Source organism: Convolutriloba macropyga, chromosome 8 (assembly GCF_964194025.1).
Source record: "Convolutriloba macropyga chromosome 8, txConMacr16.3, whole genome shotgun sequence".
In the NCBI taxonomy this organism is placed as follows: domain Eukaryota; kingdom Metazoa; phylum Xenacoelomorpha; order Acoela; family Convolutidae; genus Convolutriloba; species Convolutriloba macropyga.
The window spans coordinates 44,045,019-44,058,759 of record NC_134475.1 but is presented as its reverse complement, the minus strand read 5'-3'; the positions used below and the strand labels follow the sequence as shown (position 1 = coordinate 44,058,759).

At 34.6% G+C, this 13,741-nt stretch overlaps 1 protein-coding gene across 1 annotated transcript; it reads left to right on the top strand.

Annotated features, from left to right (window-relative positions):
- Nucleotides 1-6,813: 6,813 nt before the first annotated feature.
- Nucleotides 6,814-12,545, top strand: LOC142344138 (uncharacterized). Its single transcript, XM_075395662.1, has 2 exons — nucleotides 6,814-7,696; nucleotides 12,342-12,545. Exons 1-2 carry the CDS (start codon nucleotides 7,213-7,215, stop codon nucleotides 12,461-12,463), a joined length of 606 nt encoding a protein of 201 aa, XP_075251777.1. The 5' UTR covers nucleotides 6,814-7,212; the 3' UTR covers nucleotides 12,464-12,545.
- Nucleotides 12,546-13,741: the final 1,196 nt, after the last annotated feature.

Genomic DNA, 13,741 nt, shown 5'->3' with positions numbered 1-13,741 from the left:
TTTTCGGTTGATTCAACGAAATTTTGAACAAATGTGAAAATAGCTCGAAATATTTTTCTGTGATTTTTGTCACTATTTTCCAAGGTTTTTGATTCTTATTTTGATTACGTTCAAACCATTGGTTTGCCTTTACAAATCAATTAGGTTTTCAATGATTTGGGCTTAGTTGGCACCTTGCAAGCAGTTTGCAAGCAGATTTCTGACTTTATCTCTCATATAGTTGTTTTTATCAAAATTAGCTATGATAGAAAATGATTGTCGCAATCTGCCAACGGGACTCATAGAAGTGTTGTTCTGAAAAGAGGTTTTGTTCATGTTTTTCGGCGGTTTGGTGGAACAACAGTCCTTTTCTAATAGATTTTACTGTTCATTTAATTGAGTTATTGATGTTCTGTAAACTCCAGCCATTCATGGAAGTATTTAATAGTGCAGGCGCCATATAAAATACGCGAAAAAAGTCAACTTTTAAAAAAAAGAAACGAAATATTTGAAACAATTAATCAAAAAACGCTGAAGTGAAAAAACATTCGAGTTTCAAAAAAGGTGTTTTTAGCTGCCAGAAATGTAAAATTGTGGCTAATTAAACTGCTGAGTGGGATTTATTGTCAACTTTTTGAAAAAAATTTTATTTTGATTTTTTTTAAAATTTTGTATCACTTTGTCAATATAGAGTTGAATCGGGACTGGCGTGGAAGCTTCTTCCCCGGACTGGTTGCGAACTGGTGAGGAACTGGACCACGTTAAATAAAAGTACTTGGTTTGGTGGCTTTCTTAAAGTTTTACAGACGGAATGCCTCCACCAAGTAGATTTTGATGATACGACAAGAACGCAAATTTTATTGCGTCAGTACCGTTACTTTTGTCAAAAACTCAAGGTAGCAGACTCGGAGCAAGCAAGCACCTCACCTGAGAATCTTGATGACATGCCGGAGTGGCGGAACTCATGATCGCTCTAGGTTCCTCAACTAAAATTTTTGAAGTGTATAGTTTGAGTTAATCCTTTGGCTTTGGCTATCTGCTAATTCAGGAAATGCAAACTGCTTGAATGTTTTTTTGGAGTTTCTTCATTAGGACATTTCAATTGTATAATTTTTAATTGTGCTTGAGGAAAGGAAATGGCTAATTTGTATGCTCGATTTTCTATTTTTACCACAATCGTTAAAGTCATTGAATACTAAGAACGCCCAAATAGCGCTATTGGTCTGAAACATTGTTTAGCAAACCTCTCTTTGTGGTAAATTCAGTTCATTTTATTTTTCAACCAGATAATAATAATTGATAGATTGTTCTGATTTTAACGTTACAGAGGACAGGGTACTTTGTTTTTGATTAGATGACAACTTACCACCTAAATATTCCTTTTTAATAAAAATTTTGACGCTCAATAGGCTCTTGATTGATACCCCACATGTCTGTATAAGTCAAATAGTTCGGCCAAAATTGACTGAACAACAACCCAATTGAGTTGAGCACCACTAATGCTGATGTGAACAACTGCAGTTTGTTTGCATACCTAATTTTTGAAACAACCACTGAATAAAAAAAGTGAAAACGTTATCAGTGAAAAGTTTAAATAGCATCAAAAAATGAAATTTACACCAGAAAACAAAAAATGTCAGGAAAATGCATAATACTGGTCCCTAATATCAACATGTGAAAAAAGAACAAAAGACCAAAACTTGAAAGCAAAATTTTTTTCCTCAAAAAGAAATACGAGTCAATTGAACCATTATCTATCAACTGAAATTTTCAAATAGATTTTCAACCCCTCCATGGGTCGCCCGTGACAACCCTCATGATCTACAAAGTTTAGTGAGACTTAAGAAAATTGACGGATTTTGTTTATAAATGTTAACCTAATGCACTTTGACTTAATGGCAGCGCTTTATTGTTTTTCCAAATTCTCTTTTTGGTCGTATGATGCTGACCACGTTGACTATCTTGGTTAATTCAGTCTACGAAAAAAATTGAAATCAATTCTATTGAAACAGGAATTGAGGTAAGTTGGAAATTAACACGGACTGCGGTGACTCATTAAAAATGAGAAAAAGAATAGAAAGGTTGAGCGAAAAAAAAAACGAGAGTGTCAAAAATTAGTCGTTAAAAAGCTGATTGCAGCTATTACTAAATAACTTGTATCTCCACAGGAATGATACAGAACTTTTTTATAATGAGACTAGAAAAAAAGTAGACGAACAAAAAGAATAAAGAGATAAATGACACTAAATTTTTCTGAAAACACATAATTTCAAAATTATCAAAACTTTGACGCGTGACATTTGAAATCATTCTATAGGTTTTTATACCCCCATCGGAACCGTTTTTTTTATAACCCAAAGCCTCTGCGAAATTTTGTTATCCAGAAATTGTCATATCACCTCAAAAAAGCCACAACTGCATACAAAAATTAAAAATTAAAAAAATGAACAAAAAGGGACGGAGTTCTAAAAATTGATCGTTTTTGTTTCAAAATCATTTTCTTTCTACAACAGTAATACCATTTGTTATCAATTAATAGTATTAGATTCGTTCAATTATGTCCATAAACTACATCAAATTTGGCAATGTCCAAAACTCAAAATTTCGTTAATTTAAACTGATGATATCCTAACCATGAAACCATTAATTTAAAATTATAACAGCCAGAAAGATGATACTTTCATTCTCTAGAACAAAGATACTTTTTTATTGGGACCAAAATGCTCTTCACCAGGTTTTAGAAATAAGTGCCTAATTTCAAAAAAATACCTGAGATTTTATATAAAAAAAAAACATTTTCAAAGACATAAGAGCCATTAGGGATCAACTGAAAGCATTGTATGATTTCACTTATACCTTATACGTTGTAGGGGAGCCAACTGTATCTTTGGTTACTGATTTTTATTGATACTGCCAAAATAATATAGGAACAACAAATGCGGGCAAATCACAAGAGTTCAGTTCAAATTTATGAAACCATTTTGTGGAAGCCACGAAAACTTAAGAGTTTTCTCTGAAAACGTAAGATATAATCACGGGGGCTCATTTTCACCTAAGTGCTAGCTATTCATAACTGACCTTGGATAGAAAACTTTTCTGGTCTGAAAAAATGTAGAAAAAATATCTGTAATAGTTTTAATAATCCATCGCCCCAATGGAGTCATAACAAATTTTGATCTTCAATTTAGACCACAACTGACCTGGTGTTTGCGGTATGTTCACTAATAACAGCTAGTGGTTATATGTTTAACTGAAAAATTAAATTGGCAACAAAAAACTCAATATATCAAAAGTAAATGCTATATTTTGTGTAATGATTGTTTCAAGTTGGCAAAAAATGGGCAAAATTTATATTCCAGAAAATTTTTAAGGGGACGGAGATGAAATTAAACATTTTCTGAGTTCGTTTAAATAAATCAGCAGTTTTAATGTCCGGCAAATTTGGTAATAATTATATTTATTGATATTTTTGATTATAAAAACGGATTTTTATGAACTCCAGCAAATTTTCAGCTATAATTTGCGGATCAAATTTTCATCAACCCTGCCCTGTGTTTCTAGGCAAACTTAATAATGCTATTGTTAATAGATTTATCAGGTTTTAGCATACTGAACAAAGAAACTTTGCAAAGATTCCCGAAAACTTGAACATAAACTATGGATATCATTCTGAAAAAAAAAACGAAATTCTGTACTCTACACTGCTCGAGATTTTTAATTATACCACCCACAATTCTCAATGACAAATACATCAATCGGCCGAGATTGACTGAACGAAAAAAAAACCAGATGAGCATTTAGTTCCTCCCTCGTAACAATTAATCTCGTCCAGACGTAAGTCGCCCCGACATATCAGATAAAATGGGTATTCAAGGTGATTGAACTTGGGATCTCCAGCCCTGTGTTTCAACTGCGGCTACAAATATGGTTTGCAATTATCAGACTCTTTGAATGCTTTTAGTTTTTTAGACTAAGACTCTAATACAACTACGACGGATATCTAGCAAGATCTTGCTAATTTTGCAGTTAACTTGGCAAAATTTAATTGAGAAGGTCTTCTCATCTTGCAATACTTTATGAGAAGAAGGTTATCATATAAGACTTTGATAATCGTCTTATACAGAAGAACATTATCTTGCAAGAAACTTGCAAGAGCCATACGAGATGACCGACTTTTTCTGAAAAACAATAGCACTTGAATGCTTCCATTGCTAATACAAAGTAAACAGACAGAAAATATTTAGAATAAATTGTTTCAGTGTTTTTTTCAGTCAAATTCTAACCAGATTATTAGGTATCAGGTCCTTTTAACTCAGTTACATTTTAGTCAATCAGTCAATTGGTAAAGAAAATGTTTTGGCAATTTTCGGCGAACATAAAAAACTCTTGAAGAGTTTTCTGACCCCAATTATCTAGGTTCAGTTTCTTTGTTTAATATTACTGAGGATAGCCCAGTGGAAAAGATATCAAACCTGTACCATCATTGCGTAAGAGTCATAATTTAGACTTAAAGGTCAATTTAAACTTAAAGGTAATAATTAAAACTTACTGCTTAAAGGTCTAAATCGAATCAGTACCAACTTCGATTCCTCGTGACGCCATATTTTTCTCGAAAGACAAGTGGCTCAACTATATGTTCAAAACTGAGCTGTTTTTAGCCCAAAAATGACCAAAAAGAAAGTGGCGCAGCTAAATGTATGTCAAAAATATTACTGTGGTTTAATAGGGTCAAACGTGTTTTTCTATTTGTTTCGGCACAAAATCATATCTACCGTACGCTTTGTCTATAAAATGAGTTCAGGAGAAAACATTTCAGTTTAACTAACAGATGTAAAAACCTAATTTAGAAGGACAATCTTTACTTTTTTGTTTAATGCAAAACGCTTACCAACAATACACTGTTCGCAAAAACGTCTTTTTTTAAAGTTCTGTTTTTTCTATAATACTGCTTAGTACAGCCCATTGAAGAAGATATTGAGCCAGAGTCATCAACCCATAACCAACACCATTCTTTCAGAGTGTTTCCGTGGCTGTTGGTGTAGTTGTTAACCTGAGTGATGTTTTTTGTTCTCTTCGTGTTTTAGCTTGGTCAATCATTGATTATTTGTGTTCCACTTTTTTGAAGCAGGTTTAGTGAATCATAGCCTTTTTGTTTCTCTCTTTTTTGATTGCTAGGTTTCCATTCAGCCAAAAATGCGACTGCAGCTTGAGATCACTCATTCAAAGAATATATCCAACCTGTTTCATCATTTCATAAATATCATATTTTAAACTTTTATCACTGCTTGTATGTTTAAATTGAACCAGTGCCAACTTCGATTCTTAAAAACAACTTTTTTCTTTGCAGACGAGCTCCTCAATTTGGGTAAACTAATTTTTGGAAATGGAGTTATCTTAGCTGTTTTTAGCCCAAAAAGGGCCGAAAACAAAATTGTACAGCTCAATGTATCTCAAAGTTTATCACTGTTGGTTAATGGGGTCAAGCAAATATCTTTAATTCATTTTGGGTAAAAAAAACCATCCCTATTGTACACTTGTCTATAAAATTGGGTCGACAAAACATGTCGGCCCCACTAATTGATGCTCAAAACTTCAACTCTTTTATATGGAACACTTTATTTCAAATCCAATTAAGTAGTAAAATCATTACTTTTAAAATATTTTTGTTTAATTCGAAATACTTAGAAACAATACAATACCCACAAATATTATGCTTCAAGGTCCTGCTTTTTTGGATAATACTGGTTAATGTAAACCATTGAAAAAGATATCAAGCCAGTGCCATCATTCTATAACAGTCATTTTTTTTCATAACAATCTTTCATCCGTGCCAGTTTGTGTCGTTGTTAACTTCAGATATAATGACGCAATACTTCAATTGAACAATTATTTCTCTTTGTTTTTGCGCCTTTGAGCTCGTTCAGACGTTGTCTTTCTTCTGTTTGACTTTTCTCTCCCACATTTAGTGCGTCATAGAATTTTTGGTTCTTTTGTTTTGATAGCTTAGTGTCCCTTCCAGTTTAGCACTCCGTTCGTCGTTTAACCGAAGGTCATTTTTAAGATTCCTGCAAATTGCAGAAGGCTATAATTCAAGACCTTTGCAAAATTTAGACGGTTGTTTTGTAAAACTCCTGCGAGAGAAACGGTTGTCTGCAAGATACTTGTCAAAAGACGGTTATGTTGCAAGAGTTTTGACGATTTTTGGAAGATTCCGGTTTGCATTTTTTGTAATGTTGCAATTTTTCTCTAGATTTCGGTTTGATTATGCATAATTTTGCAAGATTTAACAAGATAACCATCGGATGACCATGGACTAGGGTGCTTATCCTTAAGCGATGCTGAATTAGCTCGCTTGTTATTCTTTTCGCTAAGCATCTACGCTCAAAACGTGTTCACAGAGCCGCCTATATATACTGGTTCTCAAGTTTTATTGTCCGAGAAATTTTCGAAATATGGTCTCATCTTGGTCTAGACTGGAAAAAAAAAACAAACAAATTTAGGGAGGTTTGGTCAACATGTGTGCCGTGTTATGTCAACTGAAACATAGTGTTTAGTCACATTTTTTAGCTGCATAGTGTATATGCTTGGTGATACGTAATAAACTTGTACGAAATGGTTGCATGGATCTGAACATTAAATTAAGCTTCAGATATATGAACAAACAAAATCCCCTCCTCCCAGACCGAGAAACAAACTAATAAGTTGTGTACATTTCTCTTTATAACAATGCTCATTAATTAAAAACTTCAAGAAATAAATAGAAATTTGCAATATTTATCGCGCTAGACTTAAAATTGTTAGATTTTCATTCGGATTTTGTGACAGAAATAACATAAATGCCCATTTTAGGAGACAAATGTAGATAGATGAATAATTAATTTATTTTCCAATTAGTTTTTGTTGCCAGAACCATTTTACTAGTGCAATAACCTTCAAAATCTAAGAGTTTACAACTTTAACTAGTTCCTTTTCTTATAACTAAGTTATATTTGACAGTCCATGTCAAGTTGGCTCTATCAGCTAACGCAAATATTTAACCATACTCGTTTTGTACGCATTTCAGTAAACACAGTTGCATGCGATGCAAAATTAAACTTGACCAGAGATATCGTCAAATTTTAGGACCATTTCTCAAATATTACCCCTAAAGTTCCTAGCGGTCTAAAACCCAAACATTTGTAACTTGTCATTCACTATACTTCATACGTTAGTTTCACTCTTCGATTTAAAGATATGGACATTGCAAGTGCGGCGTTAAACGACGTCAAGGCAGAGCTAGGCATCGACTCGAATGCTCTTGAAAAAGCGAAGGAGGAAATCGAAGCCAACTTACCAAAATCAGAATCGAAACCGGTTGCCGACCTTTCCGCTTCTGTGAAGGTTGCCACCGCTCTGATGGAAAAGCCGCCAGCTCAGATCCCGGACGAACAAGTTGAACAGATCCAGACAATTACGACCAAAGTTTCCGGTTTCCTGCCGGTCGCCGAAAAGTGTTCATTTTTGCTGGAAAAAGTTGAGAATAGTGAAGAAAACATTGTGAAAGTGAACAAAGAATTGGGCAGTTTGAATGCGTTGATTAAGAAGATTAACGGCGAAGGATTCTTCTCAAGATTGTTTCTGCTTTGCACAATAAAATCCACACTCAACAAATTGACAACGCAGATTGAGAGGCTTCAGGACCCGGTCGACAAAATAGAACAACTTCAACAGCAGTTGAGTATGTGAAGAATTTAGCTGTTATAAATGTTTTTAGACGCCTCTAAATAGTTTATGGAAAATAATCACAAAAAATGCCTTGGGACATCAGTCACGATATGGAACCAAAAACTACTTAGACTTCATTACAAATTATCCAATTAATTAATTATTAGTTTATTAACTGACCAATGGCCGCATTAGTACCTTTTTAACGTCTAATTTTTTTTATACCTAGCTTCTATGACTGCAATTGAGTGCCAAAAATACTAAAAAGGAAATTGACCGTCCGACGGATTTTTGATCCCTTTTACATATTAATTCCATTTTTTTCGCATTTTGTGGTTACGCATAAGATCGCGTAGGGTTGACTCTTCAAAGTACCTTTTGAATCATGTTTGTTTTTGCCTCCAGTTTATTGGGTGTATAATATTTACAGCCCCCACACGCACGTATCGTATTTTTATCTAATAGTTTACCATGTAGTATCAAGTGCTCTGTATTTCGGGGGTGCATAACGTACTCGGGGCACAAACCGAAAAAATCTCAAGAAATTATTGAAAACGGATACCGTGATTCTTTTCTGCAATTCCCAGCGCACGTACTATGTTAACACAATGATTTGACGCCAAATATTTTGTAACAGGCGAGTGCCTAGGATACTGGGGATGGGCATTAACACAAAGCATCGAAAAATTGTTTGAAAGGGGGTCTATAAGAAAGACCCGCCCAGTCAGAAAACGACTTTTTTCTTTCCCTTTATTAGTTTCTTTCCCTCCGAAATTTTTCATTTCCCTATATCTTTTAAATTCTTTTATATAACTGAATGCCATCTAGCTTAAAAAATAAAGTTCATTTTTCTCAGAATGCACGATTATCTCAATCGCAAAACACGAGCTGGAAATGTCCTCATATGAAAGTTGTCACAAATATGCCAATTTCAATGCCTCCATACAGATTAGCCAGTGAACCAATGTTGCTATCATTTAGTTCAAATGTGTTACGATTATTTGGGTTATCATCGATAACACCCCGTATGAGTTGTATTTGAGTTTATGAGAGTTATAATTAATATCAATTAATTAATTAATAATAATGATATTTGTAATTGATATTTGATAATCGATGATATATGACGTCGGGGGACAATGCTCGTTGGTCCTTATTTTGTGAAATACCTGTCAAAATAGGATGTCTTAATTAGTTTTGTCATGTTTTTGGTATTTTTGACGTTTTGTGGATATTTTTGACGTTTTTTTACGTTCTCCCGGCTACTTTCGACGATATGGCTATTTTTGAAATTTTACGGCAATTTTTAACGTTTTTCCGGCTATTTTAGACTTGCCATGTCTTGGCCAAGACTCGCATTTAGACTTGCACGTCTTGGTTAAGACTTTCAATTAGAGTTGCAGGTCTCGGCCAAGACTTGCATTTAGATTTGCACGTCTTGGTCAAGACTCGCATTTAGACTTGCACGTCTTGGCCAAGACTCGCATTTAGACTTGCACGTCTTGGCTAAGACTTTCAATTAGAGTTGCACGTCTTGGTCAAGACTCGCATTTAGACTTGCACGTCTTGGCCAAGACTCGCATTTAGACTTTCCATGTCTTGGCCAAGACTTGCATTTAGACTTGCACATCTTGGCTAAAACTTTCAATTAAAGTTGCACGTCTTGGCCAAGACTTGCATTTAGACTTGCACGTCTTGGCTAAGACTTTCAATTAGAGTTGCACGTCTTGGTCAAGACTCGCATTTAGACTTGCACGTCTTGGCCAAGACTCGCATTTAGACTTTCCATGTCTTGGCCAAGACTTGCATTTAGACTTGCACATCTTGGCTAAAACTTTCAATTAAAGTTGCACGTCTTGGCCAAGACTTGCATTTAGACTTACACGTCTTGGCCAAGACGGACATTTTGACTACAAGTGTAAAAAGTGACATCATCATGGCTCTGAATCAGTACTGATACTAAGGTTGCAATTAGAACTGCTCAGTGATGATTTTGACTGGGCGTTATGTCCGGGCGTAGATTAAGCTCTTTCTGCTAACAACCAAAAACCTGCATATGCATAGAATATATATATATATATATATATATATATATATATATATACATATATTTATATATAATATATAGTTTATATAAATATATAGTATAAAAATAAATATATGGTTCATTTTCAAGTTTATTTTACTCTTCTCAAGTTGCCTTTATGAGGAACAACAGCTCATATAACCATAGATTGTAGAAATGTTTTAACGTCTAATTTTTCTTATACCTAGCTTCTATGACTGCAATTGAGTGCCAAAAATACTAAAAAGGAAATTGACCGTCCGACGGATTTTTGATCCCTTTTACATATTAATTCCATTTTTTTCGCATTTTGTGGTTACGCATAAGATCGCGTAGGGTTGACTCTTCAAAGTACCTTTTGAATCATGTTTGTTTTTGCTCCAGTTTATTGGGTGTATAATATTTACAGCCCCCACACGCACGTATCGTATTTTTATCTAATAGTTTACCATGTAGTATCAAGTGCTCTGTATTTCGGGGGTGCATAACGTACTCGGGGCACAAACCGAAAAAATCTCAAGAAATTATTGAAAACGGATACCGTGATTCTTTTCTGCAATTCCCAGCGCACGTACTATGTTAACACAATGATTTGACGCCAAATATTTTGTAACAGGCGAGTGCCTAGGATACTGGGGATGGGCATTAACACAAAGCATTGAAAAATTGTTTGAAAGGGGGTCTATAAGAAAGACCCGCCCCAGTCAGAAAACGACTTTTTTCTTTCCCTTTATTAGTTTCTTTCCCTCCGAAATTTTTCATTTCCCTATATCTTTTAAATTCTTTTATATAACTGAATGCCATCTAGCTTAAAAAATAAAGTTCATTTTTCTCAGAATGCACGATTATCTCAATCGCAAAACACGAGCTGGAAATGTCCTCATATGAAAGTTGTCACAAATATGCCAATTTCAATGCCTCCATACATATTAGCCAGTGAGCCAATGTTGCTATCATTTAGTTCAAATGTGTTACAATTATTTGGGTTATCATCGATAACACCCCGTATGAGTTGTATTTGAGTTTATGAGAGTTATAATTAATATCAATTAATTAATAATAAGGATATTTGTAATTGATAATTGATAATCGATGATATATGACGTCGGGGGACAATGCTCGTTGGTCCTTATTTTGTGAAATACCTGTCAAAATAGGATGTCTTAATTAGTTTTGTCATTTTTTTGGCTATTTTTGACGTTTTGTGGCTATTTTTGACGTTTTTTTACGTTCTCCCGGCTACTTTCGACGATATGGCTATTTTTGAAATTTTACGGCAATTTTTAACGTTTTTCCGGCTATTTTAGACTTGCCATGTCTTGGCCAAGACTCGCATTTAGACTTGCACGTCTTGGTTAAGACTTTCAATTAGAGTTGCAGGTCTCGGCCAAGACTCGCATTTAGACTTGCACGTCTAGGCCAAGACTCGCATTTAGACTTTCCATGTCTTGGCCACGACTTGCATTTAGACTTGCACGTCTTGGCTAAAACTTTCAATTAAAGTTGCACGTCTTGGCCAAGACTTGCATTTAGACTTGCACGTCTTGGCTAAGACTTTCAATTAGAGTTGCACGTCCTGGCCAAGACTTGCATTTAGACTTACACGTCTTGGCCAAGACGTACATTTTGACTACAAGTGTAAAAAGTGACATCATCATGGCTCTGAATCAGTACTGATACTAAAGTTGCAATTAGAACTGCTCAGTGATGATTTTGACTGGGCGTTATGTCCGGGCGTAGATTAAGCTCTTTCTGCTAACAACCAAAAACCTGCATATGCATAGAAAATATATATATATATATATATATATATATATATAAATATATAGTTTATATAAATATATAGTATAAAATTAAATATATAGTTCTTTTTCAAGTTTATTTTACTCTTCTCAAGTTGCCTTTATGAGGAACAACAGCTCATATAACCATAGATTGTAGAAATGTTGGAATTGAAAAAGAAGCGAAACTGCCTCCTCCACCTTTTTGGTTGGTGGTTTGCAAAACCCCCGTAGAGGCTGGAGCCAAACATTATATTTCAATTGTAATACGCTAAATGTGCAAAAGTATCAATTATGGGTAGTCAGACTCTGGTGTGAGAACAATAAAACATTTCCAGATAACCAATTCAATTGTTTAAATTTAAAAGGCAACACAAGCAGCAAGCAAAAGCATGTCAATATGTTTGGAAAGTACGCTCAATTATTTTGAGAAGAATTCAAAGAAGAAAATTAAGTAGAACTTTTTCTTTAACTGTCCTAAGAAAAGATTTAGCATGCCTTTATTGATCACCTCCCATTGAAACGACTCCAAGTGAAATCTTACTATGATCTCGGTTCTTTCCCCTCTAAGTTTGTGAAAAGAACCGAGGAATTGTAAAATCTGGTAAAACAGAGTCAGATCGTATAAGAATCCTAACAGGAAATGTGGGAAAAAGGACTTTCCCAGTGCGACTTCCGGGAGCATCTCTCGAGACCTTATCGACAAAACCGGGAACCTAAAGAATCCGCGTGGGCATGATTTTCGAGAACAACTGTTGGGATCAAAAAATGGTAATATATGATCAAAAATGTTATTTTTTCTTAATTTTTAGGCGACGAATTCTCCAGGTACTTGACAGAGGAGGCGACTAAGAAGGTAGAAGAGGCAGCTGCAGAAGCCATGGAGGAGAACTCTGGGTTCATTGACAAGGTTGCAGACGCACTCGGACTGTGACCTCGAATGATACCTTATTTACCCTTCATATCTCATTCTATCCCCTCGGTGAAAATTGGCCCAAAAATTTTAAAAATTACTTTATCATAAAATATCAGAAACGATTCAATTCTATATTGATCTCTCGTTCTTGAAACTTTTCGAAAACACTCAGTGTTTGCAAATGATTGACCGTTTTTGATCGGTCACCTTTTCGGGTCCCGTCAAAAAATGACTTCATCATACTGCTTGGTTTATACCCTTCCCTTCTGACTATATTTAAAATCATTGAATTCAATTTATCATTCGAACAAAAATCAAAATGAGTTTTGTAATTGAGAGCCACAATGCGAGTAGTGAATTCCGACAGAAAGTATTATAATTGCGTTACCAGATGTTTCCGTGACAATTGTTTACAGCAAAATTGATTTCGGAGTTTATGGTTTTAGCAAATGACGGCACATGATTAAATTATCCCAGATTAATCGAGAAAATGTAACTCGAAATGATATTTTGTTGTCATTAGGCCAAGGTAAAGGCAAACGAGGCTTAGATTCGCAATACAAGAAGATTAGATTTAGATTAAAGATCATATTAATTTAGGCCGCAGTTTAGGTCTAGTCAGTTTTCAGGGAAATATTCTTTGTTCCGACTCATTTTACTGGGGGAGGAACTATACACTCATCTTGGTTTTGTTGTTAAGTCAAATTTCGCCGATCGATATATTTATTGTAAACGATTGTTAGTAGAATCTTTAGAAACCTTGTCAAGCGTAGAATTTCAATTTTATTATTTTTTTTTTGAATTTAGCTTTTTCCGAGGAGTTACGGAGGTGTGAAGATTTGTGAACGTCAGCCTAACTTCCGTCGTTTTATCACATTGTTCGTAATTTTTGCATAAATTTTGACCAAATTTTGATAAAATATGAGAAAATTGTTCACGTTAGTCTACTTGGTTTTATGTTTAAAGATAGAAGAGAGTTGGTGGAACTGTTTTAATCTACCATTTTGGTAATTTGTCAGCTATATACTCATCTTGGTTTTGTTGTTCAGTCAAATTTCGCCCATCGATATATTTATTGTGAAGGATTGTGAGTGGTATCTTTACTTCAGAAACCTTTTTTTATTTTTTTGAAATTAGCTTTTTCCGAGGAGTTACGGACCTCAATATAGGCCTATTGTGCCTGAGATTACTAGGAAAAATTTTCGAAAATAAACTTCATGCGGTCTTTCGGTAAATTAAATCGATATTTTTTTTTAAAAAATCGCATAGTCTTTTTTCATTTTCCGAACAACTATT

Excerpts from the sequence above, each read along its gene's own strand:
- LOC142344138 (XM_075395662.1), top strand. The coding sequence starts at position 7,213 with ATGGACATTGCAAGTGCGGCGTTAAACGACGTCAAGGCAGAGCTAGGC. Across the intron at positions 7,697-12,341 it reads ACAACTTCAACAGCAGTTGA|GCGACGAATTCTCCAGGTAC; the intron begins GTATGTGAAGAA and ends CTTAATTTTTAG.